This window comes from Lynx canadensis, chromosome B2 (genome assembly GCF_007474595.2).
Source record: "Lynx canadensis isolate LIC74 chromosome B2, mLynCan4.pri.v2, whole genome shotgun sequence".
In the NCBI taxonomy this organism is placed as follows: Eukaryota; Metazoa; Chordata; class Mammalia; order Carnivora; family Felidae; genus Lynx; species Lynx canadensis.
In genome coordinates this window covers 114024723-114045787 of record NC_044307.1, presented here as the reverse complement: position 1 = coordinate 114045787, position 21065 = coordinate 114024723, and the positions used below count along the sequence as shown (strand labels likewise).

Sequence of the window (21065 nt, the reverse complement as noted above, 5' to 3'; positions counted from 1 at the left end):
TGAACACACCCTGAACTCAGGCACCAGTGAGGCCTCCACCCCAGCTTTCTAGAAGAGAGACTCCAAGGTGTGCAGCGGGGGAGAAATACCCGCAGGCACTGCGTGAGCTCCACCCCATTCCTTTCATCCCTTTGTTTTGTGGGAGACACGTGCTTAAGAGCAATTCCAGCAAAGCTTTTAAGGCTTTGGGGCATAATGTCTCCCACTCTGCTAAAAGAGGCTAACCTAAAGTGATGCAAGTCTAAACCTCAAGAACTTAAGGTCATAAAAATGAACTCTGTAGTGGAGATGAAAGCAGCGACACTACAAACATCACAGAGACAGACCCTCTGGAGCTCCCAAGGATGAAGACGGAAAGTCTGCCATTCTTTGGAGGCCACCTTTCACAGCACTGCAAGACAACACCTGTGGACCATACTCCAGGCAGCTGCCGGTTGGCCAGTGAGCTCTTCAGAAATTAAGTGCTAGTCGAAACTCTCTTAAAGCATATCTGAGGCAACCAAGATGAGTTCTATCAGAAACGGAAAGCAAATACTAACACACTAACCAGTGTAAATGTAAGAATTCCTACTATCGTGGTTTATACTCAACTTTGTTTTGGAATCTCTAATCAAAGGAAAAGATCAAAGTTTTACATACTGAAAAGAAAGAAATGAAATCTTCATGATTAGCAGATGAGTTAATTGTCTACCTAAAGAACCAACATCATGAAAATATCCAGAAATCATAAAATTGTTCAGCAAGGTGGCCAGATATAATAGTCTTTTATATTTGTGACAGAAGGGTATTTTGAAAAGTCCCAGACATTATAGTATGAAACTAGAAAATGTCTAGGAATAATTAAAATGAGATAATGGGAAGATACATATAAAGAAAATTCAAAAGGTTAACTAAAGTATGTATATGGAAGCTTGAATAAAGGGAACTACATATAATGTTCCTAAATTGGAAATCTCATTCTTGTAAAAATTTCACTTTCTCTTCAAATTACTGTTTAAATGAAATGCAATTTAAATAAAAAAAAAAATTTGGAGAAGGGAAACATGCCGAATTGATCATCATATTTCTGTAAGCATAAATACATCATAAGACTATCCAAAATTATCTTTAAAAGAAAAATGACAGTAGGAACACTGTATTGTTGAAACAAATGATAATAAAACCATGGCAATCAAAACACTATTGTGAAATATCAAAATTCAGAACTATATTGAAGTAATTTAATGTAATATATAAATGCCTTTAGGGGTGCCTGGGTTTCTCCATTAGTTGAGTGTGGGACTCCTGGTTTGGGCTCAGGCCATGATCTTGCAAACCGTGAGACTGAGCCCCACACCAGGCTCTGTGCTGACAGCGGGGAGCCTGCTTTGTATTCTCTCTTCTCTCTGCCCTTCCCATGCTCTCTCCTCCCTCCCCTCAAAATAAATAAATAAACTTTAAAATAAAATGCTTGTATAAGCCAGTAAGAAAAGGCTGGCTTTTCCCATAAATGTCATGTAGCTTCACATTAGAGGGGAGGCTTTGGTATCAGACAGACTCAATGACAGCCCTGGTCTGCCCCTAGCTCACTGTATAAGTAACTTCACTTAATCAAAGACAGTTCCCCAGCATGTAAATTGGGGATATAGAGACACCTGGCTGGCTCAGTGAGTGGAGCATGTGACTCTTGATTTCAGAATCCTGACTTCAAGCCCCATGTTGGGTGTGGAGCCTGCTTTAAAAAAATAAATAAATAAAAATAAAAATATAAAATAAAATAAAATAAAGTGGGGATACCAACTGGACTCCCACAGAGAGTTGCTGTAAGGATTACATAAGGCAATTCGATTAAGGTAAAGCACTCCACAATGCATGAAAAAGGACTCAGGAAACCTTAAGAATTACTATTAAATGAGGTTGGATGAACACCAGCTAAGACTTGGAGAAAAATTCAGATCACTCTCAAATCAGTACAGGAAGATTCAAGATTTAATAGTTTAAAAAGTTAAGTTAGAAATTAACTTCTTCTTGAAGTTAGGGTGGCTGGTTGGCTCAGTCGACTGAGTGTCCAACTCTTGATTTTGGCTCAGGTCATGATCCCAGGGTCGTGGGATCGAGCCCTGCCATGTCTAGCTCTGTGATGAGCATGGCGCTTGAGATCCTCTCTCTCTCCCTCTCTCTTTCTCTCTCCCTCCTTCTGCCCCTCGCCCCTGCTCACACACTCTCTCTTTCTAAAATAAAGGTTTAAGAAAATGTCCTTGAATAAAAATACAGGATTTGTAATTGTTTAAAGAAACGTGTTCCCTATCGGTGATAAAACATTTCTGACATTGTTGGCCTGACTCTGTCAAGAGTGCAATGAAAATGGGGCGCCTGGGTGGCTCAGTCGGTTAAGCGGCCGACTTCAGCTCAGGTCTCATTGTTCATGGGTTCGAGCCCTGCGTCGGGCCTGGGGCTGATGGCTCGGAGCCTGGAGCCTGCTTCCGATTCTGTGTCTCCCTCTCTCTCTGCCCCTCCCCCGTTCATGCTCTGTCTCTCTCTGTCTCAAAAATAAATCAACGTTAAAAAAAAATTAAAAAAAAAAAGAGTGCAATGAAAATATTAAATGTTATATTTAATATGTTTATAATATTATGGAATACCTGAATTATAAGCTGTTACAATACAATTTTTAAAAGGCGTGTCATGAGGAACCTCATCTCCTGAGGATGGAGAAGGCAGGCATGTGAGGAAGAATTCACTATACTAAATATGAACTCCAGATTTTATCCTCTCTTGACACAAAGGGAAATGCCCTGCAGACCTTATTTTCCTTCCTTCAAGCATGTCACAGGCAATACAGTCCTTGACTAAAATGAGTCATGCTGATGGAAAATCTAGAAAGCAAGAAGGGTGGGGGAGTTGTTTAAATTCTTTACCTCAGAGCCTAGTGGCGGCCCTCAGCAGGGAGCAGGCCCTCAAGTATTTGTGGAATGAGTTAACTAATCTCCTATCTAAGTGAACAGTTTATTTCAGTTGTTGAGTCAGCTTTTGACATAGTAGCCATAAAACCAAGAGCGTTTCAACGTCACACATAGATGACACACATATATGATGAGCTCAGGTAGTTAGCCCAGACAGAAATCTCAACCTTATCAGCACTCACATTATAGCTCAGGGGAAATGGAAACTCCACGTATAATCAACTTTTTCTCCTTACTAAGAAACAACAATGTCCCTCGGGCTGTGGAGAAGACACTAAAAATTTTACTTAACTTTTGCCTTATTTCTCTCTCAGAGTTCACTCGGGGTAGCAGAATGATGTACAATGGCTTTGCTAGGGTGTCTGTGCCAGAGGACTGGGCTTAAATTCCTGCTTTACGCTGATCCACAGTGGGGCCTTAGGGGAGTTACACAGGTTCTAGGTGTTTTCATTTATAAAATAGGCTACTACCACCTGCATTAGATCATGATGAGTATTCAATTAAATAATGAAATAAAGCATCTAACTACAGGAGACACTCATCCAAAATAAGCTCTTTCTGCTCTTCCTTGTGCCTACAGCTGCTTCTACTCTCCTTCCTACTCTTTCGTACCATCCGAAAATTCAAGGTCGCTTTTGTTTTTTCAATAAGTGAATCAAAAACTTAGTTGGGTAAATTTAAAATTTAGAAGAAACTATGAAATATAAAAATTCTGTATGAATCAAAACTATACAGTCATTAAAACATAGAGTTGAATAAGAGAAGGAAATACAAATAACCCATTTATCCCCATTCAGAAAGAACCAATGCTTACATTCTCATGAACAGAATTCCAGCAGTTCTCCATCTCTCTTTCTGTATGTATACAGGTGAGTTATTTTTTTTTCACAAAAATGAATCATACTCTATATACTGTTGGCAACCTGCTTTCCTACTGTAAATTTTTTTGTGTGTGAAAAGTTCCCACATCTTTTTTCTACATCATTTTTAAATGGCACATAGTCTTCCATTTTATGTCATTTATGTTATTTTTATTTTTCCATTATTTAAAGCAATGCAGTGAATAAGACGTGGTATATTTACACAATGGAGTATTATTCAGCCATAAAAAAGAATGAAATCTTGCCATTTGCAATGGCATGTATGGAGACCGAGATTATAATGCTAAGAGAGACAAGTCAGACAGAGAAACACAAATACCATGATTCACTCATATATGCAATTTAAAAAACAAAACAAACAAGCAGAGAAAAAAAACAGAGGGGAGGGGCCAGAGAATGGGTTAGGTAGATGATGGGGATTAAGGAATGCACTTGAGGTGAGCACAGAGTGATATATGGAAGTGTTAAATTACTATATTGTGCACCTGAAACTAATGTAACACTGTAGTTACCTGAAATTAAAAACTTAAAGTAAGAACAAAGTAACAAAATAATAAAACAATGCAATATTAGTCACTGTAGTTAAATCTTCTAATATGCACATGACTGGTTCCTTAGGGTGAATTTCTACAACACAGTTGTTGGGCCAAAGAGTATGGAAATGGTAAGTCTCTTGATAAAAATGGTTATTGCCTTCCAGAAAGATGTGACCATATTACTCTCCCACTATCAATGTATTAGAGCATTTTTCTTTTGCACCTCCCCCAGTACACTCCTAATTTGATTTTTCTAAATCACTTAAGCTGAAAAAAATCACTGACCATATGTAATCTGATCTATTGTCCTTTTCTCAGCCCAAATCACAGTTGGATATTTCTCTTACATTGAGATTTCTCCTAATACAAATGTGATATTACAGATCAATTAGGGAACAAGATGTAGACTAAACAGATTATAACAGGACTAGACTCAGCTTTAGCTCCTAGTACAACAGGTTTTTTTAAAACACAGCTGCTTGGTTCAGTGATTATACTTTTTGCTTCAACAACAACAAGAATTGATTATAATATACTACGTTAATGGGAGTGTTGGAGTTGTGAGAGGAAAAGGAAGGAGTGTCCCTTGATCACTGTCAGGTTTAAGAGCTCGGGGATTGGCGGAAATGGGTAAATGTTGACCAAAGAATGCAAACTTCCAGTTTGGTGATCATAGTTAATAATACTATACTGTGTATCTGAAAGTTGCTGAGAGTGGATCTTAAATGTTCTCACCACAAAAACGAAATGGTAATTATGTGACCTATGGAGGTGTTAGCTAAAGCTATAGTGGCAATAGTCTTGCAATATATACACACACGCATCAAGTCAACACTCCGTATACTTTAAATTTATACAAAGTTACGTCAATTTTGTCTCATAAAGCTGAAAAAAATATACCTTTTTATATTCATGCTTTATTTTTTTTAAGTTTTTATATTTATGCTTTTAACTATATTTGCAACGGTTATATCTTTTCAATTTTATGTTTAATTAGTTGTAATGTCACCACCAATTCTTTCATAAAATGACTTTCATTCTTGAGGACTAGATTGTGATAGAGTCCTCAGGGGGAAAAAAAAAGTCTCTCCCACTCAGTAACTCCGTTTAGGAAAGGTATGACATAAATGGTATGTTTCTCAGATTTAGTATGCCTGAGAATGTCCTGTTGTCTTTGAGCTTGAAAAACAGCTTTTACTGCACAACTACGAAGATTTCATTCCTTTGGTGTTCACCGCTGTGAAGTCTGTGCCTGACTCTCTTTGTTCCTTTGTAGGTAACATTTTTTATAAAGGTTGTTTTTACCATTTATGTGTGACCTGTGAACATCTGCCATAGTTTCTCTACATGCTGAATACTCCTTCCTCATTCTGCCTAAATATGGTGAGCTCTTTTGATTTCTAAAGTCAGGTATGAAAGCATTCTTCTTTCACTGTGTTGGATTACTGCTTCTTTTCCCATTGTTTTGATTCTTCACCAAGAACACCTTTGATTGTTAGACTCTTTGCTCAAACCTCGCCCCTGTCATCTGCCCTCATCATTTACATTCCTTCCTCAACAACTTGTGCACTCTGGGGGCATTTGTCAGGTTTGTCCTGTGCACCTAGGTTTTCATGGTATGACTTCACTTAAACATTAATCTAACTTCCCTGATGGGCCCAAGAAGCACAGGCCTAATTACTTCCATCCTAATAATATCAATTTATTTTATACCCAAGTCCCTTAAGTCTCTATATTCTGCCTGATTAAAAACAAACAAACACATTATTTCTTGACATCCTCTTTCCACATTAAAGTCCATTTTAATCCTTTATTGTGTGATTCTTTGGGCTCTAACCTACCAGAATGATCATTACCTTGGAATAGAAGGCAACACTATTAAATGTTGCGGCTTGACCTACTTTTATATTTGGAAATTCATTTCTCATAATAACATAACTTTGGCTTTCAGAACTTGTTACATGAAACAAAGAGAAATGACATACAGGAAATATTCATACATGTGGTTAGAAAAAGTCTACAAAAACGTAATCTGTGTCAGGAAATGTGTCAGGATTGAATTGTGGGAAATAATTCAGCAATTGCTAATGTTCATGTTGTAGCAAAACCCAAAAACATTTAAAAAGGAAAAGTAGAGGGGCGCCTGGGTGGCGCAGTCGGTTAAGCGTCCGACTTCAGCCAGGTCACGATCTCGCGGTCCGTGAGTTCGAGCCCCGCGTCCGGCTCTGGGCTGATGGCTCGGAGCCTGGAGCCTGTTTCCGATTCTGTGTCTCCCTCTCTCTCTGCCCCTCCCCCGCTCATGCTCTGTCTCTCTCTGTCCCAAAAATGAATAAACGTTGAAAAAAAAAAAAAATTTAAAAAAATAAAAAAAAAAAGGAAAAGTAGAAAGTTTCACTCATTATTTTATTCTTATTAAGTTTCTTTTTAATTCAGGAGGAAAAACTATGATTTGAATGATTAACATACAAACATGACAGATTTCTTATTGAAAGCTAGATTGATTCTCAACACTGCAGGTTCTCTCTGAATAAATCTTCGACCATGCAATCACAAAAGTGCCTATAGTCTTACTTAAGTGTTTTCTTTTTGCTAAAATAACTTCTCAATTCTCTTAAAATATCTATTTCACTGCAGTATTTTTAAAAATTAAACTTTTATGCTAAAACACTACAAAATTACGAAAATATACTTTATTCCAATTTAGGCTTGCCTCCCATATTTGTAAAATTTCTCCATCTTTTTCAAATTTTACATCTGCATACCTGTGTTTCAGTTAAAGAACTTTCCTACTGAGGATATTACCCACTTTGAATATTCCCATTCCTATCTCCACTTTCACAGAAGCAAGGATGTGCATTATCCTAAGACTAAAGAATAACGTATTCCTTTAATATAGAAGAACTTAATGATATAATTCATGCCATCAAATATATTTTGATACTGTAATATGGACCAGACAAAAGATACATATGTACACATCTAATAAGATGCATGATTATCAAACAATTCCTTAAGAGTTCACATAAATAAATATAAGTTTAAAAAGAGTCACGTGCATCAGCAAATATAAGTGCAAGCACAGAAGAGTTGACTTCATATATTCTAGAAGCTTTGGGGCAGTATTTTTTTTTGGATGTTGACCCTGTGCCATGTGCTACACTGGGTACTGGATCTAGATTTATCTGATACCATCTGCCTCAATGTAATTAATTCACTTCCTTCTCCAACTCCCCTCTGAGAAACAAAACAGTTTTAGAATTTGCACCAATTTGTTACAATGGGGCAACTACAATGACTCAATCTTTCCATAACATCTTTTATAGGAATCTAACTGTTGCATTCTTGTAACTGTCAGGGGATAGCAATGAATTGTTACCCAAGGCTCACATGAGGCATAGATAAATCTAATATAACAAAAAATAACATTATTTTGTCAAAATATGCTTCCTTATTAGGTAGATGTTAGCAATGTAGAGATACCTACAGAAAGTTACTATTTTCCTTCTTTATTGATTATAGGACTTCAAATTTGTCTAATGTTCTTTTTGCAAAGCCCTTGGGTTTACTCTATTATATTATTCAGTTTCTATATTTTATTACTAACACTAAAAATAAATATAAAATGTGTAATACGTAAAAAAAATTAAGAAAACAAAACTCTCTTGCAACTTTTGTACTCAGAGAAAATGATTATCAACATACTGTTTATAGGTCCTTCCACTCTGTTTATTATTTGTCATCCATTAACTTTTTGTGTTGACTCTGTATGTTCCCTGTTAACTTCTGTGACATGTGTGGGTTATGTTACACCTGTGAGTAGCAAATTACAGGCTTTTCACCTGAAATCTAGGCCCGTCTAGACAAATCCACTTGGTACCTCAAAAACATCTCCAAATAGGGGCGCCTGGGTGGCGCAGTCGGTTAAGCGTCCGACTTCAGCCAGGTCACGATCTCGCGGCCCGTGGGTTCGAGCCCCGCGTCGGGCTCTGGGCTGATGGCTCAGAGCCTGGAGCCTGTTTCCGATTCTGTGTCTCCCTCTCTCTCTGCCCCTCCCCCGTTCATGCTCTGTCTCTCTCTGTCCCAAAAATAAATAAATAAACGTTGAAAAAAAAAAATTGAAAAAAAAAAAAAAAATCTCCAAACACAAACACACTGAGTTCTTTTTTCCTTCGTAAATTTTCCAGTTTGTCTGTTCTGGACTCTGTTGTTCTTCTCCTTCACACACTAGAATGATCACCAAATACTGCTGATTCTATGAGCAAAATATCTCCTTAAGGGGCCCTTTCCCCTCTGCCCCAGTCTCTAGCCAGTATTACTTGTCTTCAGGCTCATTTCTACCCAATGTCCTCAGATTTATCATCTTAAAACACACAATTGGGGAGTTCCCCCAATAGCTCCCTACTGATTACAGAAAAGTCCAAATCCTTAGTGTAGCTGACAAGAACCCATTCTAGTGTCTGTTCTCCCCAGGCGAGAGCCACCAGAAGAAGTAGAAATGGGATTACTCTTGATTTGAGACCTACTGCTCCACCTAGTGGTACAGAATAACATCTAGGGATGGGAGTCTAGGGAATATGCCAGGTCAGCCCTATGAGATCAAGCAAACCTGCCAACATGGGTGTTTGTCTTCTAGAAACTGATGTGAAAAGGGACAAAGAACTCTGGAATTCAATGGCCATCTAGTGGTTTTCTGTTAGCACTGAATTCTCCTAGGGAAATGCCCCAAACCTCCAAACCAGTTATCATTACCATTCTTAAGAGAAAATGAAAAGCCATGATTGCATCTCTTTACTTATTGCTACCAAATAAAAGCACAGAATAATTCTGACCCAACTATTGCACTGCCACCTATATCCTTCCAGAATTTTCATGAACTCAAACTGAAACAGTATACATTCATTTATGTATTAATTCACACACTCCATGCAAATTTAAAGACCACCTGTAACTCAGATACTACACAAAGCTAATGACACAGGGTCAAAGTGACGATAGCCTATAAATAGGAAATCAGATAAATAAATCCATGACAAGAGTGCCGAACGAGAGTCTAAGCTGGCCACGGACAGGTAGGGCTTCCTGAGGTGATTTTGTGGTCAAGTGAGAGTTGGTTAGGTAAAGAGCAGAGTGAAGGGTACTGTTTCAGATTTAAAGGATTACACATGCAACAGAGAGCAGCACATTAAAAGCTGTCCCAGCACAGCATCCACAGCACAGCATCATGACTAAAAGAAACCTCAATCAATAGGAATCCACCAGCCTCTTTCAGGGAAACCCTACAAAGCAAAATGTCTCTGCTTGAAAAAACTTCTTAAGCAACTGCATTTACAATAAAGATGAAAAAAGATAATATTTAAGCTGCACAACTATTTAAAGCCACACATTTTCAAGTGTCCATTTTGCATGAGTCATATGTAAAAGAAGATGAGAAATGCAATTTCTCTTAATCCTCTTCCTCTTTTTGGAAATAAGGGATAATACTCAACACTTTAAATTTAAAAGGGAAGTCTACTAGTCACAAATAAGTTTATTCAATAGGTGACGTGCTTTTTATAAAATCCTAAATGGCTAGAGATTAAAAGCATCCATTAAGCTATGTAATACATGATATAATGAGATTATAATCAATACATGATAGAATCACATGTGGCCTGCTACAAACCACATACTTTGCACTGCAGATACCTCATCTGTCTCTGTTGGAGAAATGTCTGCCCAGTCACATTTATTACCACTGTAAAGGGAGCCCCTTATATCTTTGATGAGCACAGCCAGAAAGTTATATTAAGATGGAGACAAGATATGCCTCCCAGAAACTTTGGCATTAATTGTGACCAAATTTGGGGCCCTTGGGAGAAGTCTCTGCTACAAGAGCACATTTCATATAGTGTAATGCACCCCGTTCTCAGAGACCCCATCGTCTCTCTCTCTTAGCCTAGCAGTCTTACCTACCCTGTAACCTGTATGCCACATCAAGTTTTGGCTCTCAGTTCCCTTTCTTTTCGGAACATACCCCAGGCCTGCATGTGTGAGATGGGTGATCCCGGTAAAGCGGGATTATCACCTCCATCACGCTAAAGTGGGATTATCACCTCCATTACGCTGGCTATGCTACTTTTGTTGACGCAGTTTCAGATGCAATGAATATTCTGAGAAACTCTATAATATTGCAGACTCATTTTAACATTCCCCTTACCTAAAGGTGCCTGTTTGGCTCAGCTGGTGAAGCATGCAAGTCTTGATCTTGGGGTCATGAATTCAAGCCCCACACTGGGCATAGGTTACTTAAAAAAAAAATCCCCTCAACTAAAACTAAGTCATGGTCTTTTTTTTTTTTTTTTTTTTTTTTTAAACTGATGGATGCTAGACCACGTCTCCACCATTTTCTATTGCCCAGCTGATGCCACATAGTACAGGCATGTCTAGCAACACATTTAAGGATATGTTTATATACCTTAAGAAAAGCATTTCCCATACAAGGTAAGTGACCAGCCATTAGATAGATACTTATTAGGGCACACTAGGTGCTGGAGGCTGGGAACCCAAAGTTAAATGAGACACATCAACATTATGCCACTGTCATCCTTTACCCAAGATTATGTATATAAAACAAGGGTGAACGGCACCTTGTAGCTCTCAATAAACTGTTATTTATTAACAGTTAACAATAAACTGTTATTATTAGGATGACAATCATCAGTTATATGTCAATATTCTTTTATTTAAAAAAAATTTTTTTTAATGTTTATTTATTTTTGAGAGAGAGAGAGTGAGACAGAGCGTGAGCGGGGGAGGGGCGGAGAGAGAGAGAGACAGAATCCGAAGCAGGCTCCAGGCTCTGAGCTGTCAGCACAGAGCCAGATGTGGGGTTCAAACCATGAACCACGAGAATATGACCTGAGCCGAAGTCGAATGCCCAACCGACTGAGCCACCCAGGCGCCCCTATCAATATTCTTTTAAAAACTATGACAGACTTTTAAAATGAAAATACTGGGGCGCCTGGGTGGCTCAGTCGGTTGAGCGTCCGACTTCGGCTCAGGTCATGATCTCACAGCTCGTGAGTCCCAGCCCCCTGTTGGGCTCTGTGCTGACGGCTCAGAGCCTGGAGGCTGCTTCGGATTCTGTGTCTCCCTCTCTCCCTGCCCCTAACCACTTGCATTCTGTCTCCATCTCTTTCAAAAATAAATAAACATTAAAAATTTTAAAAATAAAATAAAATAATGAAAATGAAGATACTACCAGATTGCCACCAATACTCACCAGTACTATAATATCTCTTCAGTTCTGTACGCCTGATCTCCTTTAACTGATTATTTTTTCTCTTTTTTTTCTCATCAGTAATATATTCCTCTTCCACAGCAATGTTGCATTTGTCTTGTTCTAAAATGACTGCTTTCGCATCCTCTTTTCCAGTGTGGGTCCTTGTGGCAATAGCTGAGGCTGTCTCTGCATTTTGTTTGGCCTGTTTTTTCTTTTTCAATCTAGGAATGAGGGAAAAAAGGAAAAACACTGAAGAAAGAAATGATTTTCTAGGAGAAATTATATTAGTTTCATTCTGTTGGGCTTTGAAAAACTACTTAACTGATACAGAAAACACTTTACATTTCTGTTAATCACATTTTCCTCTTACTGTCTTCTTTTCTAATCACTTAAAAATTCTTATTACATGGAGTCCTGGAGTATTTCCTCAATCTTATATCCTCGGTACTTACATCTCAGAAAATTATTAGGAAATCCTCTAGGCCTGGGGGAAGACTAGATTCTAAATGTTGAACATTTTTTTAAATCAAAATATACAGCTGCCATGTTTGAAGTGTTACATTAAAAAAAGAGAGAGACGGGACGGGCCCCCTGGGTGGCTCAGTCGATTGAGCGTCCGACTTCGGCTCAGGTCATGATCTCAGGGTCCATGGGTCTGAGCCCTGTGTTGGGCTCTGTGCTGACAGCTTGGAGCCTGGAGCCTGCTTTGGCTTCTGTGTTTCCCTCTCTCTTTGACCCTCCCCCAATTCATGCTCTGTCTCTCTCTTTCCCCCAAAAATAAATAAACATTAAAAAAAATTTTTTTAATTACAAAAATAAATAGAGAGAGGAGAGTTTCAGGTTTTCAATGGTACCTTTGGACTGATGGGCAAACACATTTGTAAGAATAAATCCTTTATAACTGATTCACACACTGAGTGTAGAACTTTGGCAAGCTGGCTCAGGTCCGAGCAATTCTTTTCCTTTATACATAGATGCTAGTGGTACCGAAGAAAGAGCTGCATTTCCAGAGACAGAAAATGCCATAATGACAATATATATAGTTATCATTATCATTACTAATATCAGAGCTGAGTGATACATTAGTTAACATATTTGATGTTTTCAATTCCTTACTAACTCAAAGATGTGTAAGAGATGAAGTTTATCATAATTTGCTGAGATCCAATAACTCAAAATATTTTCCAACTGAGGTATCACTGTAATTAATTGATATGTCACTCTGTACTTACCAGGCCTTCTGAAGAATGCTTTTACCTTACCAGAATATAAAGAACAAGGGTCCTGGCCTCTACTATACATGGCAGTCTGCTCCAGTGTAAATATTTTTAATTAGGACTCTTTTTGCTCCCTTTCTGTTTACACACAGTCACTATCTCTGACACATACATGTCTATTTCCTTTGCTATCTGGAGCACTTATACAATTCAATGTTGGGCAAGGATAAAGAAATGTTTTGGGAGAAAAATGAAATACCCGCAGGAATAATACAGGGACTAAGGTTAGATTTTATGCTTCTTTGCTTTGTGACATCGAACAAATCCATTTAACAGTTTGGAGAGGTCCCTCACTGAGGCCTCACTATTTAATTGGGTCTGATTGAGAGAATATGTGTCAACATGCAACACAAATAAACAAACAGAAATAGTAAAATATCCCCTCACATCATCACATAATGACATGAGAACTAAGCATGGTAAGATACATAATACATTCAGCTTTTGAGATAAACTCTCATATTCCAAGAAAATATTTCAACTAGGCTGTAATTCATTGAACACTTAGCAAGCAGTCATGTCCTTAGACTCTAGCTGGCTAATAAATAAGCATATGGCCTAGGAGAAAGGAGAGCTGGGCAAAAATCACAGATGCACATACTCCCCATCTCTTAGTTTAGCTATCTTTTTATGTTTACTTGTTAAACAAACCACAAACAAAACCAAACTGGAGATTCATAAAAAGGAGTTCTATTCAGTAGACATGTTTTTATTTTCTAACTTCAGATTCTAAATTTTTTTTTTCTGGTAAGAGCCAGTAGTTCTTCACAATGTTGAGTCAGATAATGTTCCTAATAAAACAATTTCTCTCTCGATCAAGATTATTATATGTGAGGCTGAAATTAGTATGCAGTAACCTAGACATCATGAAGAGATTAGCACTTTGCTTAGGGAGGTCTATGCAAAGAGCTGATCTCTGTATCCAAAAAGCTGGCTATGAATGGGCTGATCTTCTTCTGATATACTGGCTTCTCAAAAACATGCTTGAGATGAACCTTACTGACACTTCCAAGAATCATTCCTTCCAGGAGGAGAGAAAAGAGGTGTTAAAAATTAATTCTACACAGCCTGAGATATGTTGCTTGTTCCTCTTCTGGATTTTTCCACTTTAGGTTGATGTAAATGTCCTCATTTCACAGTCCCCATGATAATTAAACTCACTCAGATCTAGGGCACATGTTTTGATGAACAGCAGCACTCTTTGGGGACATCTCATTAGAGACTGATTTTCACACATGGAAATAACAAAATGGGATACACTGTTTTATTCATTTGCCCCTTTTCTGCACAGACCATTAATGTCAACACATAGAGCCAAAAGTAATTGTTTAAAGAAAAAATGCTAGGAAACAGCAATACCAAACTTGTTTAACAGAAAACAGAATACAATTTAATACTTCACCAGTTTTACAATCAGCTACATCTTTTGTTTTGACTAGAGTACTCATGAGAATTTATTTCTCTGGAGTTTATCAACATGGTTAGAACATTCTGATCTTATAACTGGAAATCGGATGTGAGTTTGGGAAGCCCACTGTAAATTCTTTCTTCAAAGCATGGAAGTACATTTTTAACCCCGTGCCTAAGAGGGAAAAACTGCCATCCGATGTCTGTGGTACAGTTAATACTCTTCCAACGTTCCTGTTTAGGCCTTCTCTGTTATTCTGCAGGTCAATATCCTATCATGGTAAGACATGCTCACAATAGGGTTTTGTTATCACTAAATTAAACTGAAAACAGAAGGTTACACAAGAACATAAACGAAGCTTTTTTTAATGACACCAAATGTACAGTTATTCATTTTGTGGACGAAAAAAAAAATACTTAGCAAATCATCTTTTATTTTTTTAAAGATTTGTGGGGTTTCTAAAAAAAATGTTTGCTTATTTATTTATTTTGAGAGAGAGAGCGCATGCATGCAAGGTGGGTATGGGCAGAGAGAGAGAATCTGAAGCAGGCTCCGAGCTGCTGTGGGGCTTCAACCCCAGGAACCAAGAGATCATGGCCTGAGCTGAGATCAAGAGTTGGATACCTAACCCACTGAGCCACCCTAGAGCCGCACTTGGCAAATCATCTTAAGCATATGAATGACTGTAAACAATGAGACATATTTAAATTTGATGGCTGTGAATATGAGTCCAAAACCCCACTTTTATTTTGTTATGCTGCAATTATCTTTCTTTAAAGAGATCATAATTACATAAAACAAAAATTTTTTAATGTTTATTTTTGAGAGAGAGAGATACAGAGCGTGAGTGGGGGAGGGGCAGACAGAGAGGGAGACACAGAATCTGAAGCAGGTACCAGGCTCTGAGCTGTCAGCACAGAGCCCCACGCAGGGCTTGAACCCACAAACCATGAGATCATGACCTGAGCTGAAGTCAGATGGTTAACTGACTGAGCCACTCAGATGCCCCGCATAAAACAAATTTTACTACTCAGTCTCCTCCCACTACTAAAACCAAGCCCTGTCAATTCTGTTTCCTAAATCTTTCCTTCTCAAATTCATCTTCTCTTCTTGATCTCTGCTCCCACTAAATCATTTCAGGTTTCCATCATCTCTCTGGACTATTTTTGACAAGATAATTATTCTTTGTTTTATTGTAAAAATTATACTTGTTCATATTCAAAAATATTAAAAATGCAGAAAGGTAAAAAAGAATAAAACTTAAATGAAATGTTACCACTAAGAAGCAACCACTGTTTGGGAGAGATAACAGCAAATCCAGAAGCTGGAGAAATCACACCTTCCCCGAGGGCAGAAGAATGAGGCAGTATGGCTCCGCTGTCTTGACCCTGAGCTCTTCTTTGTACCTTCCCTACCATAAAGGAATATTAAAGGACTTATTCTGGAATCTCTTGGCTTTTTTTTTTATTAAAATTGTGTGCACCTGTAGGGCACATGCACACCTCACTTTTCCCTGCTAGCACCCAACCCAGAGTTAGCAGACTTAAGAAATAAACAAGGTGATATTGCTAAAGAAAGCATTTTTAGTAGCTGGATTAAAAAACTGTTTTCTCTGAAGCATTTTCCTTTACTAAAGGAAGTAAGCTCAGGGTTCTGGCAACAATCAGAGGCAGGGCCTTGAGCAAGTTCCTTGCTTTGTCTCTGCAGGGCTCCTCTGTCGCTTGCCCACATCCAGTGGAATGAAACAAAAAGGCATGGAATGATGAGAGAGGGCTTTCTTTAGCACCAGAGTGGAAGCTTCACAAAGGCAGGGATGTGTCTAAGTTTTGTTAAAATGCCAAACTCCCAGGGCCTCTCCATGGTACACATTAGGTGCTCAGTAAGTATTTCTTGAATGGATGAACAAACTTGAATACGTTCTGATTTGGTTGAGATCTGCTTTCCTAGGAACATGCCATTTCACAGTCTTCTTAATTAGCAGCATGTCGTCAAAAGTAAACTCACATCTCCTTATTAACCTCACTTGATTTAAAAACAAAATACAGGGGCTCTTGAATGGCTCAGTCAGTTAGGCATCCGAATTCGGCTCAGGTCATGATCTCATGGTTCATGGGTTCGGGCCCCACTGTCGGGCTCTGTGCTGACAGCTCAGAGCCTGGAGCCTGTTTCAGATGCTGTGTCTCCCTCTCTCTCTGCTACTCCCCCACTCATGTTCTCTCTCTCTCTTTCTCTCTCTCTCTCTCTCTCTCTCAAAACCAAAAATAAACATTAAAAGAAAAATAAAAAAAATAAAAGAAAATACATTAGCCACATATAATTTAAAATGTATTAAACTGTGCTCGCTTCGGCAGCACATATACTAAAATTGGAACGATACAGAGAAGATTAGCATGGCCCCTGCGCAAGGATGACACGTAAAATGTATTAAACTATAGGGGCACCCAGGTGGCTCAGTGGGTTAAGCGTCTGACTCTTGGTTTCAGCTCAGGTCATGATTTCGCGATTCGTGTGTTCAAGCCCCCATTTTGGGCTCTGCGCTAACAGTGTGGAGCCTGCTTAAGATACTCTCTCTGTCTCTCTCTCTCTCTCTCTCTCCCCTACACTCTCTCGCTTCCTTGCTCTCTCTCTTGTGAGTGCTCTCTCCCTCTCAAAATAAATAAACTTTAAAAATAACTAACTAAAGTGTATTAAACTATAGAGTTCTTTAATTAATATTAAATTAGTTCTATCTGACTCTTTCCCTAATTCCACAGTTCCAGGTCCATGTGCTTCTGTGGTAAGTGCCATAGACATAAATATCTAGCACTGCATTGTCCAATATGGTAACTATGAGCCAGCCACTTGTGATTATTAGTTTAATTAAAATTAAATAAAAATTTAAGATTCAGTTCTTTAGTTGCAAGAGCCACATTTCAAGAGCTTAACAGACTAGTGGGTACTGTAGTGAGTGATAAACATATAGAACATTTCTATCATCACAGAAAGTATTGGATAGTACTGACTTACAACTACTGATTCAACAGTCAGCCCTATTAGCAAGAGACTAAGGAAAGAGCGAAGATAGATATCATTTAATATTTAGACATTTAGTATATGCATAGGGCATGTCAACAAGGGTACACATAAAAAAACCAGTAAAGTGAGTTTCTGGCAAGAGTTAGTGGCTGGGGGGAAAGAGAGTAAGAAAAATTACTTTTCATTGTGTTCTGTTTTGTACCTTTTGGATTTTACACTGTGTATAATAGTCAGAAAAATATATTTTTTAAGTATTTAGTTTTTGAAGTCTCTTCCCTATGATAAGAATAGTTTAACCCATACTGCCAAATTTTAAAAATCAAGTTTTACTTTTTTAAGAAGACTATTACAGAAAGTTTGAAAGAGGTTTATCTAACAGAAACTACTACTGAGTTGACTAATGAACGAGACACCGTGCTATGTACTTTATAAATATCATCCCAGCCTCACAAAAGCCCAACGAGGCAGGCAATCTTATCTCCCTGTTACACAGAAGAAAAGGAAGGCTATGGAAACTTAGGGCCATTTCCCAAGGTCACAGGGCACAGTTAACTGGTAAAGCAGGAATTCACAAAGCCAGATGTGAGTCAATTAACCTCAGGGCCTCCCCAGTCCACTCCTACAATGCTAAGGCACCTACGTATATCTTGACTTCAAAATAAAATTCACTGGGTTTTGGAAATTCTATGAACCATTTGAGGGAGAAGTGCCTGGCAATCTGGTGGGCTGAGAACATGCTTGCAGGAAGGAAAGATTTCAATTCTGGGCTTGGCTCTCCATGTAATCTGCTATGACCTTCTTTGAAAATATGATAAACCCTCTAGCACTCTTCTAAAGTAAAACAAAAGCAAGAGGCTGATGACATGATTTTCAAGCTTTGGTCTGACTCCTACAGTTTACATTTAGCTGAGATTAAGAAATGTGCTAAAGCAGTTTTGAGGTTAAAAAAATCTTTTAGGGGCGTCTGGGTGGCTCAGTTGGTTAAGCGTCCGACTTCGACTCAGGTCACGATCTCAGTTTGTGAGTTCGAGCCTCGTGTCGGGCTCTGTGCTGACACCTCAGAGCCTGGAGCCTGCTTTGGACTCTGTGTCTCCTTCTGTCTCTGCCCCTACCCCACTCATGCTCTGTCTCTCTCTGTCTCTCAAAAAGAAATAAATATTTAAAATAAAAAATCCTTTTGAATCTAAGCTGAACCTTCCCAAGACTCTGCACTCCTCTGTGCTCCCTCACAACTGAGTACATTTTCCTTCCACTGCAGCTTCCATCCTGGGAAAGTCCAGAGGCCAAGTTAGAACCACTGATATGTGAAATCACTGTATATGAACCATTCACATAAAAAGAATATTAAAAAAAAAAAAAAGGTTCAAAAAAACCATAAGGGCAGTATAGTTGTCTTTTTGCTTTTTTTAAAAAAAATTTTTTTGTTTTGTTTTGGTTTTATTTCTTTGAGCACACACCTTAGTGTATCATTTCATTCAGTTACAGCTTAAGAGGGAATGAGATTTGGTGTGTGAACTCCAGAGAATTAATGAAGAAAAGGAAGCCATACAGGAATAAAGGTTAATTCAGTATAACTTTCTAACCAAGCAATCCAATAATGGAACTGGCTGCTTCATAAAGTAGTGTTCCCCATCATTAGAAGTATTCAAGCAGGTCAGGTCCAAGTTCTGACCTCCAAAACCAAATGGGACTGCCCTGCCTATTTTTTTTTTTCCAGATACAATTGACATAAACATATTAGTTTCAGGTGAACAACATAATGATTCGATATTAGTATATGCTGTGAAATGATCACCACAATAAGTCTAGTTAACATCCGTCACCTCACTGATGTAACATCTGTCACATCATTACAAAATTTTTTCTTGTGATTAGAACTTTTAAGATGTACTCTCTTAACAACTTTCAAATATGCAATACAGTACTATTAACTATAGTTACCATACTGTAGATTACATACCAGGATTTATTTATTTTATGACTGGAAGTCTGTACCACTTTCACCCATTTTGCCCACCTTCCAAAATACAGTTGACCCTTGACAACACAAGGGTTAGGGCCACTGACCCCCACACAGCCAAAAATCCACATACAACTTTTGAATCCCCCAAAACCTAACTGTTAATAGCCTACTATTTACTGGAAGCCTTACTGATAACATAAACAGTCAATTAACATATTTTATATATGTATTATATACTGTATTCTTACAATAGAGAAAAGAAAATGTTATTAAGAAAATCATAAGGAAGAGAAAATACACTTACAGTACTGTACATATTTATTGAAAGAAGTCCATGGGGGTGGCTGAGTGGTTCAAGTTGGTTACGTGTCCTACTCTTGATTTTGTCTCAGGCCATGGTCTCACAGTTTGTAGTTTTGTGATTTCGAGCCCCTACGTTGGGCTCCACACTGACAGGGCAAAGCCTGCTTGGGATTCTCTCTCTCTCTCTCTCTGCCCCTGCCCTGCTCATGCTCTCTCTCTCAAAAATAAAGGAAGGAAAGAAAGAAAGAAAAGAAAGAAAAAAGAAAGGAAAGGAAAGGAAAGGAAAGGAAAGGAAAGGAAAGGAAAGGAAAGGAAAGGAAAGGAAGAAAGGGGGAGGGAGGGAGGGAAGAAGGAAGGAAGGAAGGAAGGAAGGAAGGAAGGAAGGAAGGAAGGAAGGAAGGAAGGAAGGAAGAGAGGGAAAGAATGGCCTCAGATGGTTTTTTGAGATGATTAAATTGAATGTGTTTTCATAAAAGGAAGGTCAGTTTTCACTTTCCACTGCAAATTTCCAACTGTGATATATGCCAAATAATATCCAACTTAAAGTCAGAGGGGGAAGACAGTTAAAAAACAAACAAACAAACAAACAAACAAACAAACAAAAGCACTCACTTAATGAAAGGTCTCTCTTAGAATTATGATCAAATAAAACCAATAAGCTTAGGGGTAATCACCGGAAAAATATGTAGATGTACCTAATTCTAGTGCCACCCTTTGAGATAAACATTCTTTTTCCTCACTTTGTCTAATTTTGCCAATGAGATTCACCCCCCCCCCAAGAAAATTCATCAGTTAAAGTGGAAGTATTCTGGTTGGAAAAACCAATACAGTTAGAAAAAGAGATCCTTCAGCTCTGCGTTCAGTAACTAGAGATATATCGTTACAGGTGAACACATATCCACATAATGGAATTTTTCTTGGCATCAAAAAAGAAACGCATTCTAATAAAGATTCATAAATAGAATGCCAATCAGGGACAAACCACAAAAGTTACCCTTTCTAGGATTTCTTTGGGCTATTAAAACAAGATGGGATCAGGAGATCTTCGGGGACTCTGCTAATCAAAGTGCAGGTGCCAGGAATGGATGCAAATTGTCACACTTTCAGAGGAGACTTAGGGTGGGTTCTTAAGGGACATTCAGAGAACCTTATACGCCCCCTCTCAGTACCGGGATGACAATGGCACTGCCACAAAATGAATGTTTACTGTGTAGAATGTTTGCCTTGTGTTTATGAAACAAGACAGGCTTTTGTTGCATATATAGATTGCCGTGTGGGAGTCTAGTTCCTTTTTCTAAGAGTCAGGATGCTGAGTCACAGCCTGAAAAAGTTACAGGGAAACCAGTGGCACTGACAACGGTAATATATAACTCGGCTATAAACTGAGGAAGGGGAGCAGAAATGGGAACGTGCTTCAGGTGATAACTGTGTGGTGCGAAGAATAATCAGCAAAGTCCTGTAAATATGGTATTTAAGTCT

The 21065-nt window shown here is 38.3% G+C and overlaps 1 protein-coding gene and 1 pseudogene across 8 annotated transcripts in view; one reads left to right on the top strand and one right to left on the bottom strand.

Moving 5' to 3' along the window:
* NCOA7 (nuclear receptor coactivator 7) overlaps positions 1-21065 on the bottom strand; it is a 155313-nt gene that overhangs the window by 74099 nt on the left and 60149 nt on the right. For all 8 annotated transcript variants that reach the window (XM_030316276.1, XM_030316279.1, XM_030316274.1 and 5 more), the window contains one exon: positions 11621-11841. In XM_030316276.1, the coding sequence (XP_030172136.1) occupies positions 11621-11841 (221 nt within the window). The remainder of the gene's footprint in view (positions 1-11620; positions 11842-21065) is intronic.
* Positions 16641-16739, top strand: LOC115515068 (annotated as a pseudogene).